Source organism: Diaphorina citri, unplaced genomic scaffold (assembly GCF_000475195.1).
Source record: "Diaphorina citri unplaced genomic scaffold, Diaci psyllid genome assembly version 1.1 scaffold954, whole genome shotgun sequence".
Lineage (NCBI taxonomy): Eukaryota > Metazoa > Arthropoda > Insecta > Hemiptera > Psyllidae > Diaphorina > Diaphorina citri.
Window position 1 is genome coordinate 87,976 of NW_007378385.1, and position 25,376 is coordinate 113,351.

The following is a 25,376-nucleotide window of genomic DNA, read 5'->3' on the forward strand; positions in this document are numbered from 1 at the left end:
TAAATCGACCAAATGAAAGTTGAGTATGATGATCTTTACGCTGCATTTGGGACATTTTGAAATTGTTCCTAATCTTTAAAATCAATAAAATACCATTTGTCAGAAAAATCAACAATGGTTTCATATTATAATGGCCATCCATAATCAAAAGGTGAGCGAGTACATTCATTATTCTTGATCTTACAGAAATCTTTGAAATGCCAAGCAAATAGTTCCTAAAGCCTCGGGAATAAAGAAGAGAAAAAGTATTTATTTATCTTTGATTTTATTGTAAGGAAATCTCTGATCTTTTTCTATGTACTGGGGGAATAATTTCAATTCAAATGTCAGTATGTCATGTGAAATGTGAGAGAGCATGGGTGTAATTATCATGGGGAACAGCACTCAACTCCCGCCATAGTTGACGGAGAAAAATAGTACTTTGCTTTGTACTTGGGAGCACAAAAATTCAAGTTATATCACGGTCGGTGAGACTCGAAAAGGAAACAGTTATACCACGGAACCACAGAATATTTGGATTTGAAAATGAAGTAAGGGTCTCAGGTTCAAATCCAAGGGGCGACAAAATTTAGCAAAACCCCACGTCATTTTTCAATAGCCAGCGTCAGATAAGGAAATGACAACTAATTTTAAATCTTTCAACTACAACTCAAATAACACGAGGGCAAATAAAAACCCTCATCCTTCTCGTTCTGTGTGCATCCTTTCTCTTTACATTCGGTGGATTTCTCCTTTCTTTTGACTCCTCAAACACATGAGTCACTAAATGGATGAGTGACATGAACGGCCATGCCTTAACGATTTATTAGCAGAAATCCGGAGCGAAGCGACGGCGGCTAGTATGGCATAAAAAATCTTTTTTTTTCCAATCAGATAAGACCTTAACAGTTACAGTTCCCTCTATCGAACTTAAAAAAGAAAAGAAAAAATGTCTAGAACCCAGCATAATAATTTCTAGTGGCACAATACCTGCGGCACAGGGAGATTGGAATGGCAAATAGAGGAGTGTAATACACCACAGTAAGTATTACAGAGAGGTAGAGGTCACAGCGTTAATGCCGTAGACGAGTACTGTGGGCGGCAAGTCGTTAGTGAGGGTGGTGAGATTCCGCAGGTACGGCACAAAGCCGGTCGGCTGAGGCGGCAAATCCGGCAAACTGACGAACGTGCACGCGGTCATACCTGAAATCATAGGGACAATCAACTTGCAATTACAACCCAAAAAACTCTAGGCAAATAGGGTTTTTGTTTAAATTTTATCTCAAAAACTTTTTATGGTCTTTTTTTCTTCTTCAAAACGGACAAGCGAAAAAAGACGTAATGCATAATCCTAGATACCGAAAAAATGATACAGAGTCAACCTAACATTTAGATTTCAATCAGCTACTTGGCTCCGATTCTCAAGAGTCCACGCCAAGTATTTCACTTCTTACGCTCATACAACACATACACACCACACACTCATACTAGGAAAGAGTCCATAAACAAGATGTAGTCATACATGATGGTCATGCTATGACAAAGGCATCCGAGCATAATTTAGACAAAATGCCGCCGCCAAATTTCGAGCCATAGATTTGTACACGGATATCACTACCACGATTTTCACCAATAAACCTTTTACGGCAAAGAATCCTGGAATATAAGCCACGACAGCTTGGCCTGTGCACCTAGATTTAATCATAAAAGACGTGTTCCATATTAGATCCAGTCACAAGGCTACTCCAACCCTGTATAATCGTCACATTTACTATTGCCTTGTCGGCAAGCACATCATATTTTTTGACGATGTCAGTGCCAAATTTGGCTATTGTTTGTCGATGGCTTACCAAGATTATTTATTGTAAACAAACTGAGGTTTGTGTTTCCTTTTGTGTTATTTTCTTCACTAATGAGAGACAATCAGACAATCCTTCATTATAATAATAAACATTACCTACCTATTACCTTCCAACTTGTTTAGAGGTTTACAGTTATTTTTCTTTTTTCAATAGAGAGTTAGGTTTGCCAAATAGCCATTTTGACAGACGGACGCTTTGTAGCACTTACCTACCTTTGGCTGTGTGCCTTTCTCTATTCTCTCCCTCACTTTCAACTTGCTAACTTCCGAGAATAACTATCACATTTGTGACATTTTTGATCATTTCTCTTGCCACGGAACAGAATGGAAAGGAAGAAAAAATGTGACTTTCAAGAAAATCTAGTGAGTACAAACCATTGAAGTTTAGCTGAAAACGTTTTCGGCTCCGGCAGGTACACCTGAAATCCTCACTTTCAACTTGCTAACTTCCGAGAATGACTGTCACATTTGTGATCATTTCTCTTGCCACGGAACAGAATGGAAACGAAGAAAAATGTGACTTTCAAGAAAATCTAGTGAGTACAAACCATTGAAGTTTAGCTGAAAACGTTTTCGGCTCCGGCAGGTACACCTGAAAAATTCCGAGAAAAGTATGTTTACATTAGAGTACATAGGTCTGATCTGAATTCCAAATCATCTTTGAATTCTTCAATTTACCAGAAGATGAAAGAAAAAAATAAAACATTCATGAATAAGTTGGACAAAAGCAGCGAGACAATTGACAGAAAAATAGATACTATTTATATCTAAATCTTCCAGCCTCAACATCCGTTATTGCTTACTTAGGGTCTACAGCCAACAATAATATGAGTTTACCTAGTGCCTAGGTACCAACACAAATTGGGCACTAATGCCTAATGGATCACTTTTATAGTAAGGTGGGTACGTGTCACAGAACGATTATAGTATACTTATACAAGACAAACTTTATTTCTAGGGTGGTTGGGGTAAATTTGAGACAGGGGTGATCCTAAGGTAGTCAAGACAATTGAGACGGAGGTAATAGTAATGAGATCTTGCTGAGATTCAAGTGGCGAGATTTTATAAGTTTACATATTTTTTTTTGAACCCATTGTGTATCAAGTACATCAAAATAATGCTGCAGGTACATACCTCATCGGCCTTTCAGACGTGCTACCCTTTGAGTCCCTCGTTTGGTCTGAGCCCATGAACATTCTGAATTGGTAATGAGATCTTGCTGAGATTCAAGTGGCGAGATTTTATAAGTTTACATATTTTTTCTGAACCCATTGTGTATCAAGTACATCAAAATAATGCTGCAGGTACATACCTCATCGGCCTTTCAAACGTGCTACCCTTTGAGTCCCTCGTTTGGTCTGAGCCCATGAACATTCTGAATTTGTTTCACCAAAAATAAATTGAATACCTGGGTACTTACCTACCTATCTTGAGTGGTTTATTGCCAATGGATAATTTCCATTTTTATTATCTACCTACAATAATTGTAGATCTTAAGATTACGAGTATGTCCTCAATCTTTAAACCTTTCTCTAGAAATCTTACGAGCTGTCTTTTGCATTGAAATGGATAATTTCCATTTTCATTATCTACAATAATTGTAGATCTTAAGATTACGAGTATGTCCTCAATCTTTAAACCTTTCTCTAGAAATCTTACGAGCTGTCTTTTGCATTGTCAGCTTTAATTTTTAGTGGTATTTATTTCTTACTTTTCCCATCCTCCTCCCATAATTATGAGGTTTTAACAACCCATCAGTGGTCTCAGAAAATAATTGTTACATGGAGTCAAAGGGATAATTACTTACGATAAAGTACAAACAAAAAGAGTACAGCGCAGAAGATATGTGATTTTTCAACATTATTGTTCCTTGGGGCGCCCCCCACACTTACTTTTCCCATCCTCCTCCCATAATTATGAGGTTTTAACAACACATCAGTGGTCTCAGAAAATAATATTGAATATTGATCCATGGAGTGAAAGGGATAATTACTTACGATAAAGTACAAACAAAAAGAGTACAGCGCAGAAGATATGTGATTTTTCAACATTATTGTTCCTTGGGGCGCCCCCCACCGAGTGAGGATTTCTTACATTGAAATGCGGGTTTTCAGAGGGAATCGGGGATGGGGGTATTCTGAAGGGTACAAGTGGCTCTTCTTATTGAACTGGTGGGAATGTCTTCACAAGTCTCCCATATTGATGTGTTCTTCTGAACTGTCAAAAGCTTGTTCATTATCAAGAAGGTCATTTGATCCGCACAAGGAGATTTCATTTCAGTTTTGACAAAAAGGCTCTGATGGAATTTTCATTTCTTGACTCAAGACTTCGTGATGTGGGGTATGCAGGCATATTTTGAAAGTGTACTTTACATCATTGAGTGGCAAGATTACACATGAATATCATCAGGTGGTGTTTATGTGAAAAGAGATATGCGGGGGAAAATCTTTTTATGGGAATTTAAGGTAATTCCACAAGGAGATTTCATTTCAGTTTTGACAAAAAGGCTGTGATGGAATTTTCATTTCTTGACCCAAGACTTCGTGATGTGGGGTATGCAGGCATATTTTGAAAGTGTACTTTACATCATTGAGTGGCAAGATTACACATGAATATCATCAGGGGTAACATTGCCTTAATTATTGGAGTAGTCATCTTGAGATATGAAATAATAAAGTCGGAGTATCAAGTGAAATAGGACCTTTTCCAAATTCCAAAACCTACCAATAATCTCAATAGGCAATGGCCTCAATTTTAACAATCGCATTTAATAAAATTAGTTCAGTTTCATGCTCTCAATCCCATTACAATAATTGAATTTTCGTTTTCAGCATTTACTTCTCGCCGAGAGTTGGCGGGAGTTGTTCATCCTGGGACTGGCCCAATATTTGCCTTCACTGGATCTGGGAGAGCTGGTCGAATCCTGTAAATCCAGACATGTTGACATCGAAGAAGAAGTCATCAGATTCCAAAGTGTCCTTAACGAATTCAAAGTGCTCAACATTGACCCTTATGAGTACGATTATATCCGTGCCATCACCTTGTTTAAAACTGGTAAGTGGACTTATGAGTAGGTGGGAACGATATGAATCTAGCAATGGCCTCAATTTTAACGATCGCATTTAATAAAATTAGTTCAGTTTCATGCTCTCAATCCCATTACAATAATCGTTGAATATTCGTTTTCAGCATTTACTTCTCGCCGAGAGTTGGCGGGAGTTGTTCATCCTGGGACTGGCCCAATATTTGCCTTCACTGGATCTGGGCATGCAATGGCCTCAATTTTAACAATCCCATTTAATAAAATTAGTTCAGTTTCATGCTCTCAATCCCATTACAATAATCGTTGAATTTTCGTTTTCAGCATTTACTTCTCGCCGAGAGTTGGCGAGAGTTGTTCATCCTGGGACTGGCCCAATATTTGCCTTCACTGGATCTGGGAGAGCTGGTCGAATCCTGTAAATCCAGACATGTTGATATCGAAGAAGAAGTCATCAGATTCCAAAGTGTCCTTAACGAATTCAAAGTGCTCAACATCGACCCTTATGAGTACGATTATATCCGTGCCATCACCTTGTTTAAAACTGGTAAGTGGACTTATGAGTAGGTGGGAACGATATGAATCTGTGGTCTTTTGTTTGGCCTTATTCAACTGTGACTGCCTAGAATGCCTAGATCATCTAGGTATGTATAATTTTTGGCGATATGTCTGTGACAATAGGAGTTTTCAAAACATCTTATTTTTCAAATAGCTGTACGAGTATTCAATGTTTCTTCAATAGTGAAAAAATCCGCCCAAAATAGTAATTCCAAATTGTTCAGAAAGTCAAGTACCTAATTCAAAAGAGAACGTAAAAATCCTCGATTGATCTTTTGTTTGGCCTTATTCAACTGTCACTGTCTAGAATGTCTAGATCAACTATGTATAATTTTTGGCGATATGTCTGTGACAATAGGAGTTTTCAAAAGATCTTATTTTTCAAATAGCTGTATTCAATGTTTCTTCAATAGTGAAAAAATCCGCTCAAAATAGTAATTCCAAATTGTTCAGAAAGTCAATAACCTAATTCAAAAGAGAACGTAAAAATCCTCGAAACCGCAGATCACTAATGGACCGGTTCAATTTGATTTCAGTGATCGAAGACGAAGTGAAAGACAACCGGTCAAGTTCTAGTTCAGACGACGGTTCTGAGCAAGAATCCTGTCTCCGGGACGTCATTGCAATCGCCGAAATCCTCGAAACCGCAGATCACTAATGGACCGGTTCAATTTGATTTCAGTGATTGAAGATGAAGTGAAAGACAACCGGTCTAGTTCTAGTTCGGACGACGGTTCTGAACATCCTGAATCTTGTCTCAGGGACGTCATTGCAATCGCCGCCATACAAGGTCACACCCAAATCTTCCTCAACAAATACATCCACACTGTCTACCCCAGTCAGCCCACACGGTTCTGCAAGATACAACTCATCCTGCCTCGTCTCAAATCCATTCCGTCTCTTGTCCTCGAGGAGCTGTTCTTCAGGAACATCATTGGCCACAATACCACCATCAAGAAGACCATCTGGCACATGTACAAGAACGCTGGCTTGTGAGAGTTAATCTCCGGTCTGGTGCTGAGGCTGTGCAAATATTTTACATGCTGATCGGGATAGCTGTCTGCTGACTCAAATCGGAAGCCTGCTACACATCTGTTCAATTCTATCGAGTATTGTTTTGGGTGCAATAGTCCTACATATTGGACTCCGCACACAGGAATTTCGTCAGAAAAGACCCCCATTTCAATGTCAATGGGGTGACGTGAAGAAAGCTTAAAAAGCAATCAATAGTTTCAGACTGCAAATGATCATAAATGATATTTGTCAATTACTTGTCAATATACCTTTTTGCCTTAAGAAATAAGATGAAATCAAATTAACAAATAATAACTGAATCATTTTTGTATTATTTTTATGTGAATTTATACGAGTGCCTGCAGATCTTTATATTTTTTGTATAAATATTTTTATACCGTTAATTTTGTTGTACATATTTATCATGTTAGTGTAAATAGAATTTATTCAAGAGAGCAATACCATTATTGAAAATGAAAAGTAAATATACAGATTGAAATTTGAAAGTAATTTATTTAAAATTCTGGTGAGTCTATTTTATGCAAATTCTAAATTCTTCCACAGACAAAGGGGTAATAGCATTTGAAAGCAAGAGCAAAAGAGATGAAACAAGGGATTTTTGCTGAAGAAGTCTTCACGGTTTACGGATCTCTTTTTGCTGCGTTTAAGAACACTGACGTTAATTTGCCCGTCCGTGAAAAACAATATCGCACTCTTACTTCAGAATGTTATTTTAAAACTTACCTCCTATTAAATGTATACGGGTTATCAGGGATACACATTTTCGTCATACGAAAGACTTTTGCAGGGATGCATTTTTCCGAACCGTTAAATCTTGTAGAGCGACCCTTACCTATAGCTATTCAAATCCAAGGGGCGACAAAATTTAGCAAAACCCCACGTCATTTTTCAATAGCCAGCGTCAGATAAGGAAATGACAACTAATTTTAAATCTTTCAACTACACCTCAAAATACACGAGGGCAAATAAAAACAATGTTCACACCAGAAAACCCTCATCCTTCTCGTTCTGTGTGCATCCTTTCTCTTTACATTCGGTGGATTTCTCCTTTCTTTTGACTCCTCAAACACATGAGATACACGAGGGCAAATTAAAAACAATGTTCACACTAGAAAACCCTCATCCTTCTCGTTCTGTGTGCATCATTTCTCTTTACATTCGGTGGATTTCTCCTTTCTTTTGACTCCTCAAACACATGAGAACACATCTGTGAAAGAAGGTAAAAAGTTTACAACGGAGTTCATAAAGAAAAAAAAAATCCGAAATATAAAGATCTCTATGGAAGAATACCAATTCTCCTGGTTGGGACCCGAAATACTATTTATACACCTTCCCCACATGAGGGACCTAAAGGTAACTTATTGCTTGCACTTCCGTGAAGGTTATAGGCTATTTTCCGGTTCGTTTTTGTTAAGCTACGCCGAGCAAGACCAAGAAAAAAAATACGAAATCTAAAGATCTCTATGGAAGAATACCAATTCTCCTGGTTGGGACCCGAAATACTATTTATACACCTTCCCCACATGAGGGACCTAAAGGTCGATTAACCATATCTTAACTAGTAGCTTTAAAAAAAATGTCTAGAACCCATCATAATAATTTCTAGTGGTACAATACCTGCGGCACAGGGAGATTGGAATGGCAAATAGAGGAGTGTAATACACCACAGTAAGTATTACAGAGAGGTAGAGGTCACAGACCTAAAGGTATTTTGTTCCAAATAAGTGCACCTGGTTGGGGAACATCATTATTTTTATGGTAATCACAAAATCAGAAGGTATGTACGTACTGACTTGTTTACTGACGGAAAATGTTTCCTCAAATTGAGATATTACCAAGGATAGTATTTTATTTGATCAGAGCCTGCCTTGTAAGCGCTAGGTCGCGTGAATGACACAAGACTGTTAAAGCGCCTAATGGGGAAAAAAAGACGAAAAATCAACTTCCCAAAAGCTCACAATACTTATGCTGGGGTTTACCAACTCGGAATTGAGATGAAACGAGGATTTCCCTATACTTAATAGCCAGGTCAACCTCGGATTGAACTCAATCCTGAGACAATCCACGGTGGTAAAACAAGCGCCTAATGGGGAAAAAAGGACAAAAAATCAACTTCCTAAAAGCTCACAATACTTATGCTGGGGTTTACCGACTCGGAATTGAGATGAAACGAGGATTTCCCTATACTTAATATCCAGGTCAACCTCGGATTGAACTCAATCCTGAGACAATCCACGGTGGTAACACTCGCCCTTATCTACCGAGATACCGAGAAAGAAAAATCAGTTGCTACGAAAACCTAACGAACCACATACACGATCTTCTTGTACCTTCTCCTCCCAGCTCCGTCCGCTGTGTCTACCGAGATATCGAGAAAGAAAAATCAGTTGCTACGAAAACCTAACGAACCACATACACGATCTTCTTGTACCTTCTCCTCCCAGCTCCGTCCGCTGTGCATCCGTACAGCTTGATAGGATCTAATGTGGATTAAATTTCATTGACCTGTCAATCACACCCGAGATAAATCCGACGTACAACTTCATCTAATATTATCATCATTATTATAATATACCTACATTCCATATGGACCCATATCCACATTGTACCATATTGTGAGCTACTGCCTATGAGACTTAAGTTGGAAAGGCCTTTTCACTTTTTATCAATTGAATTATAAAATGGACTGATGCATGGGTATGACTTTTTTTACAAAAGCCACAATGAAGATATTTCGGGAGATTTGAAAAAATCAAAGGGAAAATGTTGAAGCCTTTGATACCTAGTAAACCATAATAATTATTGTAAGTCCCCAAACCAAAATTTTGACAAATAAGCTACCTATCTTATTTACTTTATCCAGTGAGCCAAGTTTCCTCTACAATAGGACATAATTATCGCCATATGTTTTCCTCTCATCCGTTGTTATTTCTCTTCTGACTTTTTTTTTGACACAAACATTGCTCAAAATCCAATGAAATGAAAGTTTACACCTATCTGTTATGACTATGAAACAATACTACCTATGTGACCTGTAAAATTAACAAAGGAAAGGTGACAGCTTTCACCTCTTCAAAAGAAAACTATTGTTTAATATTGTTAAAGAGTGAGATTGAGTTTAAAAAAAATAATCTTTTATTATGACGAAAAATACTTAATAATACTAATAAAAATTGCGTTTTAAAAAATAGTGAATATCTGAATAATAAAAGTTGCAAAATAGTCTCTTAAAAATATAATAATTAAGTAATATTAAAATATAAATATTTGATAATTAAATACGGGAATAATAGTAATTTCAATAGGGGCGAAGGGAAAATGATTGTTAATCACAGTGTACACTTATTGATCTTGAGTTAATTTAGTGAATTTGAGTAAGGTAGAATGAAAGAGATAGCCTGAACCAGGTTCGTTTGTCAGTATGCCCGCCATTCACGTTCAGACTGTCTGACAGATCGCGGTCTAGGTCTGTTAGACGGTCTGTGCGTGGTGGGCATTACTATAAAAGAAATACATCTGAACCCGGGCAAAGTTTGGAAATAAATGACCTACATATACATACGTATAAAATCTAAGTGCGTACAGTATTGAGCAAGTCGATAGTAAATATGCTCCAAAAAAATCTAAAACTAACAGAAAATATTCATCAAGAATAGAATAATAGTGCTTATTTATACTGCTCACATAGGACTGATAAGTCCCTTTACTCCAGCAGTAGGCCACTACTATTATTGTGGTCAAATTCTTAAATAGATCAGTTGCGCTTACTTGGGTGATGTTTCAAAGCCATAGAGCAGGAAAAATGAGGACCAACGGATTTTTTCTTTTTCTTCTACGACTTCTAAATCCCGAGATAAATCGATTTAAAAAATACCGGTAAATCGTGAACTTTGACGTCACGGCATACGCTCCCGTAGCCTCCATTATATTGAGGATAAAATTCCATACCTCGGCTGGGATTGAACCCACGCCCTCCTGTTTACCAGGCGAGCGCCTTGATATTGAGGATAAAATTCCATACCTCGGCTGGGATTGAACCCACGCCCTCCTGTTTACCAGGCGAGCGCCTTGACCAAACCACCGAGGCTTAGTCTGGCTGGGGGAATTTGAACAGAGAGTGTAGACCTGTTTAATCTGGCTAAGGGACTAACAGATAAAATTCCATACCTCGGCTGGGATTGAACCCACGCCCTCCTGTTTACCAGGCGAGCGCCTTGACCACTACACCACCAAGGTTGACCACTACACCACCGAGGAAGAACAGAAAAATAGATACTATTTATATCTAAATCTTCCAGCCTCAACATCCGTTATTGCTTACTTTTAGGGTCTACAGCCAATGATAGTATGAGTTTACCTAGTACCTACCTAGGTACCAACACAAATTGGGCACTAATGCCTAATGGATCACTTTTATAGTAAGGTGGGTAAATGTCACAGAACATATTCCTCGGAGTTCTTGTGTCCGTGATCTAGGTGTCCTTTATGACTCCAATCTCTCCTTTGTGCCTCAGATTAACAAGATCTGCTCGACTGACAGTGTTGTTATTGGTCGCTATTTTTACGTCTCTACTCGCTAATAGTCCTGGAAATAAAGGGTTCCCAAGTTTGGGACAGTGGGTTCTACTGTTTCACATGTTGGGTTTTAAGTCATAGAATAGCAATAGAAGAATAAACAGTTTGAAACTTCTTACCGTATGCCTGAAAAAGCCCCTATCTATGTACGTAAGTACATTCGTACACAGGTACATCTTGGTAATCACAATCTAGTACGTACATACTCGTATGTATAGGAGTTATTACTTATCTAATTCCAATGTTAAATCTTAAATAATACATATGTAGTTCGACAAGATTACAAGGAATTAGCATCTATTATGGGAGAATTTTCTTCAGGGCTTCCTCATATAAAATTCTTCACAAGAAAAAAGAAAATTTCATGCTTGGCTTTCCCAACAATTCCCCGTTGTTTCAAAAGGAAAACTTCAATTTCCATGAAAAGAATTTATTTTAGCATTTAATTCGCTAAATTGTGGAAAAGATGATGTTCTTGTTAATAATTCTGATGGCGATTTTGCAGAATTGCTTCCTTGACCTCGGATAATGGGATGTTGTTTCGAAAGGAAAACTCCAATTTCCATGAAAAGAATTTATTTTAGCATTTATTTCGCTAAATTGTGGAAAAGATGATGTTCTTGTTAATAATTCTGATGGCGATTTTGCAGAATTGCTTCCTTGACCTCGTATAATGGGAAAATTGCTCTCAGTATTGATTGATTGACAAGTTGACAGTTTTCTGATGTGATTTTCACTCATAGTCTCATCATCTGGGGATTAACGATGACGGGCGAGGTCTAAGACATTCTCTACCACCTAACCCTCATCGATCTATTAATGTTTGGGTTCAAATTCTCTCAAACTAAAATGGGGAACGATTTCACGCCTCAGGTTCAAATCGAATCCCTGGGTTTTTGACATAAGCCTAAATTATCGGACATTCTCTACCACCTAACCCTCATCGATCTATTATTGTTTGGTCAAATTCTCTCAAACTAAAATGGGGAACGATTTCACGCCTCAGGTTCAAATCGAATCCCTGGGTTTTTGACATGAGCCTAAATTATCCAACAGGCAGTTAACACGAGGGTGCAAACCTGGAAGGAAGTTGTGGACCCGGGAAGAATCAGACCTGATTCCTATCCAATTCTTTCAGCTTCTCAGTTTTCTCATAAATGAACTGGATTTGTCTTCTATCTCACATAGGATCGGGGAAGTAAAGCAGAATTTCTCATAAGGTAATTTTCCCAACGCGAAACACGTCTGCGAAATGTTCTGGTATTGATTAGGCCAGAGATTAGCATTTACTTTCAATCTTGACCTGACCTTGTCTCTATTTCTCTTTGGCTTCTAATCGATCATTTATTACTGTTTTTAGCCTTAGATCACTTGCGATCCGAAATGATTTAACTTTGTCTGGTGTTTCATCAGACAGTGCAAGCTTGATAGGATTTAATGTGGATTAAATTTCATTGACCTGTCAATCACACCCGAGATAAATCCGACATACAACTTCATCTAATATTATCATCATTATTATAATATACCTACATTCCATATAGACCCATATCCACATTGTACCATATTGTGAGCCACTGCCTATGAGACTTAAGTTGGAAAGGCCTTTTCACTTTTTATCAATTGAATTATAATTGGGTCAGCTGACTGCTTTTTTCTAGTCCAAAAGAGGTAAAGAGATTGCACTAGTAATTCTTTACCGCCGCGCAGTACATATGTTTTATTTTGTATTAGAGCCATTGTTTTGGGGTCTCTAACTCTGGTATCACAGAGGAGAACTCGAACCTAGAAATAAGGAATGTAAGTTTTTCTTTCATTACGAAATTTCACACTAGGCTTACACGTCGCGTCGGGGGTCGCGGGTTCGATTCAAGACGGGGTCGAAATTCACTAAAGTTAAGCAACGTTGCGCGAGGTTGGTATCCGGATGGGTGACCATCTGGGCAATCGAGGGTAGCTCGTCCCCCAAAGGAGAGTAAAGCCCCTTGTCACTAAAGCAGTTATACCGTGACGTTTAAAAAAGTTTTGGAAACTGGACCAACCGCAAGTGTTTCTTACCTGCAAGTGTTTCCAGGATGGCTTCATGTTAATGACGCAGGCAAGTTGCATTAGAAACAGACAACTCGTAGTGAACGGATCTTCCACGGAGGGATTGAAGAAGTTGATTGGCCATACGTCAATGTACCTGAAATGTAAAAAAAATGGATTTTTTTTTAAAACAGTCAAAACTTTTTTTTCCATAAAGCGCTTTAACACTACGGGGAGTAGGTCGTTCGCGCTGAATCAAAACTTTGAAGGATCAATTTGGGCTGTTTATTAGGTGATTATCTTCCATGCAATTTTTTGGCTAAGTAGGAAGTCCCAAACTGATACGATAGGGCCAAACGCATAAATCTTGGAGTAAAAATGGATTTCTATACTTAACTCGCTTCTCCCGTCTATCTTAGACTAAACTCAATAAAAGGATATTTCGCGATATTTAGCCCCGGTTTAACTAAGGGGTTGATTTTTGGTTACCAATATCACTTTAAACACTCTGACCTCCTTACCTATAAACATTAGACTTGATAGCTTGCTTGTCCAGGGCTGAGAAGTGTCTACACAGACACAGGTTTCGCTTCATACGCAGTACATCGCTCATCATATGCACATACTCCTGGGGGCTCACACTTTTCTCCCCTCCGCCTCTGAGGGAGAATACCTCCCCCTCTGTCCCCTCACCCTGGAAGCGAGCGGTGGCGTAGGGCGAGGAGGGAGAGAGGAAGAAGTCCTGAGGGATGTCACCGTCGTAGAACCCGAAAACGATTGTGTTGGGCTTCATAGCACCCATACCTGAAAGAAATAAGTTAAGTCGTTTTTCAACATTTAATCAATGACAGGTCAGCCTAGTTAGCTTGGTTTGGTAGTGCGTCTGCCTTGTAAGCGCTAGGCCGCGGGTTCGATTCCCGCCCGGGGCGGATTTTATCCTGACCGGATAATGTTTGTTCTCGGAACGGCTGGCTTTCTCCTATCCTGTCTTTCTTCTCTCTTCGTTTTCGGGACGATCGGATTTTATCCTGACTGGATAATGTTTGTTCTCGGAACGGCTGGGTTTCTCCTATCCTGTCTTTCTTTTCTCTTCGATTTCGGGACGATAAGACCTTGGCAGTTACAGTTCCCTCTATCAAACCTCTTAAAAAAAAGGAAAAAAAAAAAAAAAAAAAAAAAAAAAACCCCTGACCGGATAATGTTTGTTCTCGGAACGGCTGGCTTTCTCCTATCCTGTCTTTCTTCTCTCTTCGTTTTCGGGACGATAAGACCTTGGCAGTTACAGTTCCCTCTATCAAACCTTTTAAAAAAAAAACCTCTCAGGTGTATAGGTTCAATCTCAGGTACCTACATACCGCGGACAGAATTTGGATGACCATTTTTAGCCCGTCCTTCCTTTATTATTACGATAGTAATAAAAAAAGGTAGAGTGGACGGGCTATTGTATTCGCTTCGGTGTCTGTCAGTCTGTCTGTCCGGTCGACCTATATATCAAACTAAAGGTCTTTTTACCAGGAACACGAAAATGGTGGGTGCAAATTTTGTCCAGAAAACCATAAAGCAAAAAAAAAAAAAACTGGTTTTTGGGGGATTTTTTTCACATTTTCTCACACAAATGAGCTCTGATCTCGAAATTTGTCGCGACGACCGTAAAGGTCTTTTTACCAGGAACACGAAAATGGTGGTGCAAATTTTGTCCAGAAAACCATAAAGCCAAAAAACCAAAAAGCTGGTTTTTGGGGGATTTTTTTCACATTTTCTCACACAAATGAGCTCTGTTCTCGAAATTTGTCGCGACGACCTATGATTTTTTGGGGATTTTTTTCACATTTTCTCACACAAATGAGCTCTGATCTCGAAATTTGTCGCGACGACCTATAAACTCAAAGCGAGAAAGTTTTAGATAACACTTCAGTCGATCATTTAAGACCGGTTTTAGCGTCACCTATGTTAAGCTACGCCGAGAAAGGCCAATAAATGGATGGGTGACTTAAACATTATATTGGAAATAAAGGGAGAACGGGCTCTAGTCTTGATTTAAAATCATTACATGAAAGTAAAATCGAAAAACCAAATCAAGAATAATAATAAACTGATTATTAAACAAATTAGGTAGGTACATAGGTACTGATTGAATAAACTACGGGGCTAAATAATTCCCGGAGGGACGGGCCCAGCTTGTTAAAATATCAAATGGACTGTTTCCCTACAGATTTTTTCTTACAATTTAACCCTTCCTATTTTTTGAAAATTTAATAACCATTGACACTTACTTTGATTAAAATTTAATTAAGTTATTTTCCTCTTGAAGAAGTGGTCGTAAATAACATTTAAAAAGTCTTTTTTTTTTCTTCTCCTTCTTCTTCTTCTTCTTTATATTATTATTTTTACTAAGCAGAAGAGGACTTAAAAATGCAATCGTTCATTTTTACTTTCCTTATCCTATAGGAAGGAAAGTAATGTAATCGGGTCAAAATTTCGATGGTCAGTTTTTAGTGCCAAAACACGTTTTGAGGTCCCTAGAGCCTAAATCCAAAGTTTCAGCCATTGGTCCGTGGGTGTGTCTGTCTGTGTGTCTGTCTGTCTGTCTGTAAACAAAATATCTCGAAAACGGTGTCCTATCACATACAGGCCGGATTTCTTCATGTCGTTGACAAAGACGATGAGGGGGCAGGAAGACCGCGGGTTCGAGACCATTAGCAACATTTGAGGGCGCCAGAATTTTACGTGATCCTTGCGCGAGTCCAACATGAGAAGGTACTTTCTCACCTGGGGAGATGAGTAGGATTAAATTATTATTAATCGAGTGGGTATCGGGCAAGGCTTGCACGCCGGAGGTCCCGGGTTCGATTCCCGGTGGAATTGGTTGATAATATCTCTTAGTCTTCTTTATTCTTTTCCTTTACCTTTTCCCGTGTACAGACAGACGGAGTCGGCGTTTTTCGTCAGCCTCTCAATCAACCCTAACTAGGGTGATTGCTTTGAGCTAGTCTTGGCTACAAATTTTACGAGTGGATGCCCTTCGCACTCAACCTTTGCATTTTCTTTAGCAAGGGAAATTCAGGCTGGTATACTCCCTGTTTAGTCCCCCAGCCAGACTAACCTGGTCTACTACCTGTTTAATGCTCCCCAGCCAGACAGGATAATCTAAGTAGCGCTGTCGAATTTTGACTTGGCGGGGCGGAAAGCGGCCGCTCCTTAATAGTGAAATTCGACTTCTGTGACAGAATTGATTCTTTATTCTCGAAATTCCCGATGTTTTACCTGATGGAATATGAGTGCTTGGGAGATGGAACCCCACTCCGCAACAGCCGCTCCTTAAAAGTGAAATTCGACTTCTGTGACAGAATTGATTCTTTAATCCCGAAATTCCCGATGTTTTACCTGATGGAATATGAGTGCTTGGGAGATGGAACCCCACTCCGCAGATCTAGCAGGACTAAACACATGCAGTAGAAGAATGAGAAGTACACAGAGCACTATACTGCATAGGGAATAGATGGGATTTATCACAAACATCATAATGAGGGTACCGACCAGACCTATGAGAGCAGTGTGCCACGAGAAATACTTGAACGAGGGCCTGAGAACATATGTAGAACACAATAGTGGTGGTGTAGTGGTCAAGACGCTCGCCTAGTAAACAGGGGGGCGTAGGTTCAATCCCAGCCGGGGTATGAAATTTTATCCTCACTATAATTTGAGACTTTGGCCACAATAAAAGTAGTAGCCTACTACTGGAGTAAAGGGACATTTCAGTCCTATGCCAGCAGTATTAAAGAAGCACTATTATTATGAGTGGAAAAGGATTTTTTAATTGTGTTGAGCATACTTTACTGCTTGTCACAAATATTGTTCCCCAATTATTATTAACAATATAGAGAGAGCCAGAATGTAGTTCGGCAGGGGTGGGAATTGAACCCCCAACCTAGCGCTTAGAAGGCAGGCGCGCTACTCTCCAAGCTTCCAGCTAACTAGGCTGGCGTTTACATCTAAGAGCCCATTCCCACTTGTCGTTCGGGAAAAAATCGCGTCGTGTGTAGTTTCCGGAAAGCGAAGAGAGAAGGAAGACAGGATAAGTTAGCCATTCCGAGGAAAAACCTTATCCGTTATTCCGTTCAGGATAAAATCCGCCCCGGGCGGGAATCGAACCCTCGGCCTAGCGTTTATAAGGCAGAAAATTACATTGCCCACAGAACATTGGGAAAAAAATCGGATAAAACTCACGACAAGAGGGGTAAGCCTCTTAATTGAGAAGAGAGAAGAAAATTACAAGAGAAACTCACCTGAAGTCTCTAAATTACATTGCCCACAGAACATTCGTAAATAAATCGGATAAAACTCACGACAAGAGGGGTAAGCCTCTTAATTGAGAAGAGAGAAGAAAATTACAAGAGAAACTCACCTGAAGTTTGGTGGGAAAGTTCATTATCCAGGGATTCATTCACTCCATTTCCAGCTTGGTCAAAGATGTCTCCATTTTCAACCGTGTTTTTCGTAGTGTCTTTGACGACTTTACAAGCGTTCAGGGCCGTTGAATTTGAGTTGTTCTTAAAGATTGTTGTTGCTTCAACATTGTTTCCATTATATCGTGCGTCGTTTTCAGGACGTTTACCATTTCGGGATGGGCTTCCATAACCTCTAGAGTTCTGTATAAGATTGAAGCTTTGGACACTCCGGATGTCAGTCAGCTCAGCATATACCGTGTTGTCATAGAGAATTTTATTGAAACTAAGTTCCTCCCCAGAGTTCTGGGAATAATACTGGGTGACACAGGTCGCACTGACCAAGCAGAATACTTGACCATCCTGTATGATGGTGATAAACCCTCAAAAAAGTATAATGGTGATGCAAATCGATTCGGTGTCCGTGGAATCGAACCGGAGTGTTCCTAAGTACAAGGCCATGTTCCGTCTAATTGGTGCTGGATGGATTTGAGGTTTTTAAACACTTATATCTAGGGAATGTTTGGGGGGACTGGGTCACCTGAAATCAAACAAATAGATCACAAAATGAAAATACATACAACCAGAGCCAGCGGCGACAGGGATTGGACATTTGAACGGTCCGGATGTCAGTCAATTCAGCATATATAGTGTTGTCATAAAGGATTTTATTGAAACTAAGTTCCTCCCCAGAGTTCTGGGAATAATACTGGGTGACACAGGTTGCACTGACCAAACAGAATACTTGACCATCCTGTATGATGGTGATGCAAATCGATTCGGTGTCCGTGGAATCGAACCGGAGTGTTCCTATGTACAAGGCCATGTTCCGTCTAATTGGTGCTGGATGGATTTGAGGTTTTCAAACACTTATATCAAGGGAATGTTTGGGGGGACTGGGTCACCTGAAATCAAACAAATAGATCACAAAATGAAAATACATACAACCAGAGCCAGCGGCGACAGCACGTTAATAGCACCAGTTGCCGATATATCATTGAAGATAAGCAACGTTGAGCTTCGTTAGTATCCAGATGGGTGACCATTTGGGCAATCACGTGCTGCTGAAATGAAGCCTACTACCTTTTACAGCTCAAACGATTCTATTAAAAATGTGTCGATTGGGATTCGAACCCTCTCTCTCTCTCTCTCTCGCGCGCGCGCTTACCAGACGAACTCTGACCACAGTGTTACCGAAATGCATGATAATACAAATTCTGGAAAAAAATATTTCTCATCGGTGTTTTCAGAGTTTTCCGGGAAATGTCACTATCGAATTGCGAAAAATGTGTTCTGCGTTAAATACATATTGTAATTGTAACTTTACTTCTTTATTGGCAAAAAAATACCTAAGAGATCAACACCTACGTAGAACAATTCATCACTTGAGACAAGATAAACACATGCCTACTTGAAAACTTAATTAGTATGTAGAAATTGTACATAGGTAGAATTTATAAATCTTGAAAATGATAATTTTATGAGGGAGGTGCTTAATAATTTACTTAGAATAGAATACCTTGTTTATACTGCCAGTATAGGACTGAAAATAAAAGATAAATTGACTTTGGAACTTTTTCAATAGGAAGTTAGGAAGGTATCTATTACCTAACAATATTTCCATAGTAAAAACAGAGTCAACTAGAAAACCAAAGACCATATCTTGAAGAGCAACACAGGCTGATCCCAAAAAACGTTTGGACATATTATTAAAATTTAAACACATTCAGAAAATGCCTGGTGATTCTTGCATCCGACAAAATTTGTTACCGAGACTGAAAGTTTGATAAAAAGTGCGGACTATTTTAATAAAATATAATCCTTCTTCAGCTTGAGATCTCTACTTTGCAGGTTCGGATCAAATCTTGTAAATTTTTGTCACTTTTACGGCACACCGGATGACCGGACCACTTTTGAAACTTAGCACACTTATGTAATTATGTTGACTCTTATATGACAGATTATTAATTTCATTAAATTTTTACGAATACTTTTACACCCAAGTAAAATAACACATCAAAAAAGTATGTTCATAATATAGGATTAATAGGTATGTGGGTAAAAAATGCCAGCATTAAGCGGAAAAGAATCATACATAAGGCAACTCCACTTTATGAATGGTTCTTTTCTGTTTAATGATGTCAGTTTGAAAGTTGCCCACCCCGATGCGATGTACTGAGGTAAAACCTGAGAGTTCAGTCCAGTTTAAATGGCAGTTTTTGCATCGGATATCTAATTCACCAGGTGGCTAAGCAGGTTCTGCGGGTCAAGATTATCAATCAAATCCCACAGGGAATTAAATTTCCGACAGCGAGATTAATTTCGTGATCCATCACACTCGATTTATCACTGTTATAAATCCCGAAGAGGCGTAACCCCACAAGATTCAAAGCGGCGAGATTTAACTGGGCGACAAGGAATGAATGTGTCTTTAATTTCATACGAATTCCATCGAAAATTGGCAGTTTCAAGAAGGGACTCAAAGCGTCTTTTTAGGGCCGATATACCTACCTACCTGACCATGTTTTGTACAATGTTTGATTATGGATTGTATTTTATGTTTACAGCCCAGACGGTGGTTTACTCGGGATTATCATCTGCAGTTTGTTTTGCACAAAGGAAGAATTCATTTCGTTTTCTTTGGGGATTTCTTTGCAAAGCATATTCGAAGGGATCGTAAAACCTCCCCCAAGAGGTAAGTACAACTCTCAAAGGATGGAAAAATCGTCAATTCTAAGGACCATCTTAATCTGGCTGGGGGACTTCAAACAGGGTGTACCTATACCAGCTTGAATTTCCCTTGGTAAAGAAATAGCAAAGGTTGAGTGCGAAGGGCATCCACTCGTAAAATTTGTAGCCAAATATATTATCCTCATCCTTACCGAATATATTATCCTCATCCTTACCGAATATATTATCCTCATCCTTACCGAATATATTATCCTCGGCCAAGGCTTGCAGGACACGGGACGAGCCGATCAGATTGGACAGCGAGGCGGATGCAGTAGCCGTCACAATTCCAATCGTAATGAACGGATGCCACACGTTGATAGGCATTAGGAAGATGTACTGGTTCTGGAGGAGCTCTCGGGAGCAGGAGGCGGCTGTTAGAAAGCTGACGAGGACGTAGGTGAGCATTGTGAAGGCTACGGCAGACAGAGTGCCGCGCGGGATGTTCCGACCCGGGTCTTTCAGCTCCCCTGGAAACAAAGAAGGGATTTATCATTGTATTCATTATTATTTACCTTACAATAGGAAGTCTGGCTGGGGGACGTTTAAACAGGGAGTAGACCATCTTAGTCTGGCTGGGGGACTTTAAACAGGGAGTACCTATACCAGCTTGAATTTCCCTTGCTAAAGAAATAGCAAAGGTTGAGTGCGAAGGGTGTCCACTCGTAAAATTTGTAGCCAAAACCAAATGTCAGCCGAAAGCAATCACCCTAGTTAGGGCTGACTGAGAGGCTGACTAAAAACGCCGACCCCGTTTATTGTTTAGACTGCGGGAGTAAAGAGACTTTTCAGTCTCATTTTAGCAGTATAAGCAGGGTATATTCTATTATTTTTATAATCTACAAAAGTGGCGCAGCCAAAAACTCCAACTTACCGGACATATTGGCTCCGGCCATAATTCCCGTCACGCCGGAGAACAGAACCCCGAACACCGAGCTGAAGGAATTCATGACCCCCTCCTCCGTGCTGTAGTCACGCGTATAGTTGGAGTACATGTTGGAAAGCAGAGTGTCTATACTGAGCCCCGTGTAGAGACGATATACAGGTTCTGAGAGGCTGACTAAAAACGCAGACCCCGTTTATTGTTTAAACTGCGGGAGTAAAGGGACTTTTCAGTCTCATTTTAGCAGTATAAGCAGGGTATAATTTATTATTTTTATAATCTACAAAAGTGGCGCAGCCAAAAACTCCAACTTACCAGACATATTCGCTCCGGCCATAATTCCCGTCACACCCGAGAACAGAACCCCGAACACCGAGCTGAAGGAATTCATCACCCCATCTTCCGTGCTGTAGTCACGCGTATAGTTGGAGTACATGTTGGAAAGCAGAGTGTCTATACTGAGCCCCGTGTAGAGACGATATACAGGTTCCATGGTGCCATTGACCGTGATGTTGTGGAGGATGTGGTTCTCATCGGGGATTGTTACCTGGGAGAATAAATTAGTAGTTCAGTGAAATGTAGGTGTAAATCTTGGGGGAAATGACCCTCCCGGACTCTCATGAGCCATATTGAGCCCAATTCTAATGAGCGAATGTCCCTTAGGTGTTACGCACATTTATGAAAGTTGGTTAAAATCGGACAAGCCGTAAAAATATTGCCATTTGATATCTGTAATAATAGTAAAAATGATTTTTTAAACTGCTCGAATAGGACGAAAAGTCCTTTACTCTAGAAGTGGGCTAGCACTATTATTGTGGTCAAATTCTCAATTATATTGAGAATAAAATTCCATACCTCGGCTGGAATTGAACCCTATTACCAGGCATATTCTCCTGTTTACCAGGCGAGTGTTTTGACCACTACACCACCGAGGCAGGTACCTACTGCTTGAATAGGACCCCAAAGGCTAATGTTTTCCCCAACACACTATTAAACAACAGAGAGATTTGTTAAAAAACTGTGTTCCAGTTACGGACTCACATTCATAGCGTCCTGCACAAAGAAGCTGAACACGGAAGACGAAGTACACAGGAGTACGGTGGCCAGAATAACCACACTGGTCTTGGCAAACATAGTGGCTCCCACTAGACAGACGAGGAGGTTGAGAATATTGAGAAGGGTGCAGTAGAAGAACCGCCAGCCGGGACTGTCTGGAAGGAGCATGTTACCCTCCCCCACTAGAAGACCTGGAACATTGAAAAAAAGAGGATTTTTAAAGAGGTTTGAAATAGGGACCTGTAAAGACGATGGAGGTCTTATTGTCCCGAAATCAAAGAGAGGACAGGCCAGGAGAAAGGCTGAGAACGAACATCTGTTTAATACTGGCTTTTATTAAATATGATTGAAAACTGTCTCATGTCTGGCTGGGGGGACGTTATACAGGGGGTAGATCAGCTTAGTCTGGCTGGGGGACTTCAAACAGGGAGTATACCAGCCTGAATTTCCCTTGCCAAAGAAATAGCAAAGGTTGAGTGCGAAGGGCATCCACTCGTAAAATTTGTAGCTTACAGGGGGTAGACCAGCTTGGTCTGGCTGGGGGACTTTAAACAGGGAGTATACCAGCCTAAATTTCCCTTGCCAAAGAAATAGCGAGGTTGAGTGCGAAGGGCATCCACTCGTAAAATTTGTAGCCAAAAAAGAAGATTGAAAACTGTCTCACCTGAAGGACCAAAGTTTTCCACCAGTCCCTCCACACATCCGACAATGTAGAGACCGCTGCTCACAATGTTGGCTAGGAAAAACAGCGTTCCTATCGAACCCCCGAACTCCGGCCCCAGAGTCCTGCTGATCATGACTGAATTCCATCGGAGTCAAGGATAAATTTCAAGTCAAAAGTGTTGGTTCTTTTACGAAGCAGACTTACATAAACTATTTTTTTAAGAGGTTTGATAGAGGGAACTGTAACTGCTAAGGTCTTATCTTCCGGAAAGCGAAGAGAGAAGGAAGACAGGATAAGTTAGCCATTCCGAGGAAAAACCTTATCCGTTATTCCGTTCAGGATAAAATCCGCCCCGGGCGGGAATCGAACCCTCGGCCTAGCGTTTATAAGGCAGATGCTCTACCCACGGAGCTAATTATTCTGTCAAAATAAAACAATTAGGTCAGATGTAAAGGATACAGTAAGCACCGCCTCCTTCCACGGCTCCGTTGGTACATATGGCACAAATAGAAGCTACAGTGAATACTAGAATGCCGTAGGCTATGATAAACTGAACCAGAGTCACCAGAAGTCCTGCATTACCCACAATGAATCCTGAAATCGAGAATCAAATCATGAAGGCAGGCCTGAGAAAGAAAGAAAAAAAAAAAAAAACCGAAAAAAAAAATCACCTACCTACTTTCTTGTGTCATTACAAATTCCGGTTTTAAAAAAATAAATTTTTGCCAATATCGTACATAAAAAAAGAGTTGTAGCATTGACATGAAAAAATTGCCCACCTTCCCAATAAAAAAAAAAAAAACAAAAAAAAAAAAAAAAAAAAAAAAAAACCCGAGGGTACTTATGAGTAAAGCGAGGAAAACAAAAGCAAAAAAAGATACAATATTTCATAAGGTTTTATGTTTTTCGGGAAAAATTGGGACGGTTGTATAAAATTTTGCATTACAAACAAAGAGCAAAGATTTTTTACTTATACGAGTATAAGATCTTTGCTATATCCAACATCTTTAATATTTATATCAGAACATATTGTTGTGGTCTTCAGTGGGCCCAACGTTTTGTTAAAAGACCAAAATCACGATCTTATCCCTCAATCTATAAATGTCTTTTAGAATGTGAAATTTGCTTATCCATCTCAAAAACAGTATTTTTCTTTCTTTCAGTAAGTAGGTACATACATTTAATTCAGTCATCAGACCATTTCAGTCCACTACCTCAAAATCAAGAGTCATTATTTAGAAATGATTTGCAAAGAAAAAAATCTTTAGCCTTTAAAGTCGATTTACTAGACCCGAATATGAAGAAACTTAAGGAGTCCCTACTGATCAATACTTTCTGGTCTGTTGATTGAAGTATTGCAAAAAAAAAAGACAGTTTAATGACGAAATCAAACTATGAAAAGCTGAAAAATAGAAAGAAAACAAAGAGGAGAAGGAGAAAGAGCGAAAGAGGAAGAGGAAGGGAGAGCAGAGAAAGTATTGTAAAAGACACGATGGAAGAGTGGCAAAGAAAAAAGAGAAGAAAATCGGGGAAAAATGTATTCCTAGGGAAAATTAACATACAGTTAACATGCAAAAGTTCAATGATAGATAAAATGTTTGAAATAAATGAAAATAATAATATTGAAATAAAAGAGGAGTAACGAGGGAAATGTGAGAGAGAGGGAAAAGGGAACAAGAACGGCGACACTAATAAAAATTTAAATCGAGTTTTAATTTTATTGGAGTATAATTTTTTTCTTCTTTTTTACGTTTTGGGCAAAGTTACTGTCCGTTCATTCAACCCAAAGTTCAAAGCCTTTAAATTAAAAAGAAGGAAAAAATAATAATAACAACAATAATAATAAAAATAATGTGAACAGCACAAACTTTCTATTACTTTGCGAAAGAAGACAGGATAAGAGAAGGCCCGCCGTTCCGAGAACGAACATCATCTGTTTAGGATAAAATCCGCCCTGGGTGGGAATCGAACCCAGGAAGGTTTTTAAATTTCTAGAAAATTGATAATATGTATCTTATCTTACATATCTTACATCTTACTATACCTTACAATACCACATATCTTACAATACCACAATTATATTTTGTGTGTTTACATTATTAGTCCAGTCAACACCACCTTAACTTACCCACTCTCAAGAACAGCAATGCACTAAACATGGACAGTGTGACCGGACTAGGAAAATTGATAATATGTATCTTATCTTACATCTTACTATACCTTACAATACCACATATCTTACAATACCACAATTATATTTTGTGTGTTTACATTTACATTATTAGTCCAGTCAACACCACCTTAACTTACCCACTCTCAAGAACAGCAATGCACTAAACATGGACAGTGTGACCGGACTAAACACGCCGGCAAACGTTCCCAAAGTTCTGCCGCTACTGGCGCCCTCTCCAATGTTGCCAAACTCGACATAACCTTCTCCTCCCCCATGGTTGATGCTGCCCCCGGTCAGTCGTAACATGATTGGTGCAGGATATATCACAGCAATGGTCACAGAATAGACG

The 25,376-nt window shown here is 39.4% G+C and overlaps 1 protein-coding gene across 1 annotated transcript; it reads right to left on the reverse strand.

Annotated features, from left to right (window-relative positions):
* Window positions 1-970: 970 nt before the first annotated feature.
* On the reverse strand, window positions 971-25,376 carry LOC103513322 (solute carrier family 12 member 9-like). The gene is made up of 16 exons (XM_026826553.1): window positions 25,165-25,376; window positions 23,314-23,448; window positions 22,855-22,989; window positions 22,176-22,381; window positions 21,450-21,681; window positions 20,452-20,721; window positions 17,537-17,904; window positions 17,482-17,495; window positions 16,461-16,659; window positions 15,689-15,845; window positions 13,598-13,916; window positions 13,107-13,233; window positions 12,749-12,833; window positions 6,181-6,403; window positions 1,571-1,670; window positions 971-1,204 (listed from the first exon to the last, which is right to left on the reverse strand). Exons 1-16 carry the CDS (start codon window positions 25,331-25,333, stop codon window positions 1,028-1,030), a joined length of 2,916 nt encoding a protein of 971 aa, XP_026682354.1. The 5' UTR covers window positions 25,334-25,376; the 3' UTR covers window positions 971-1,027.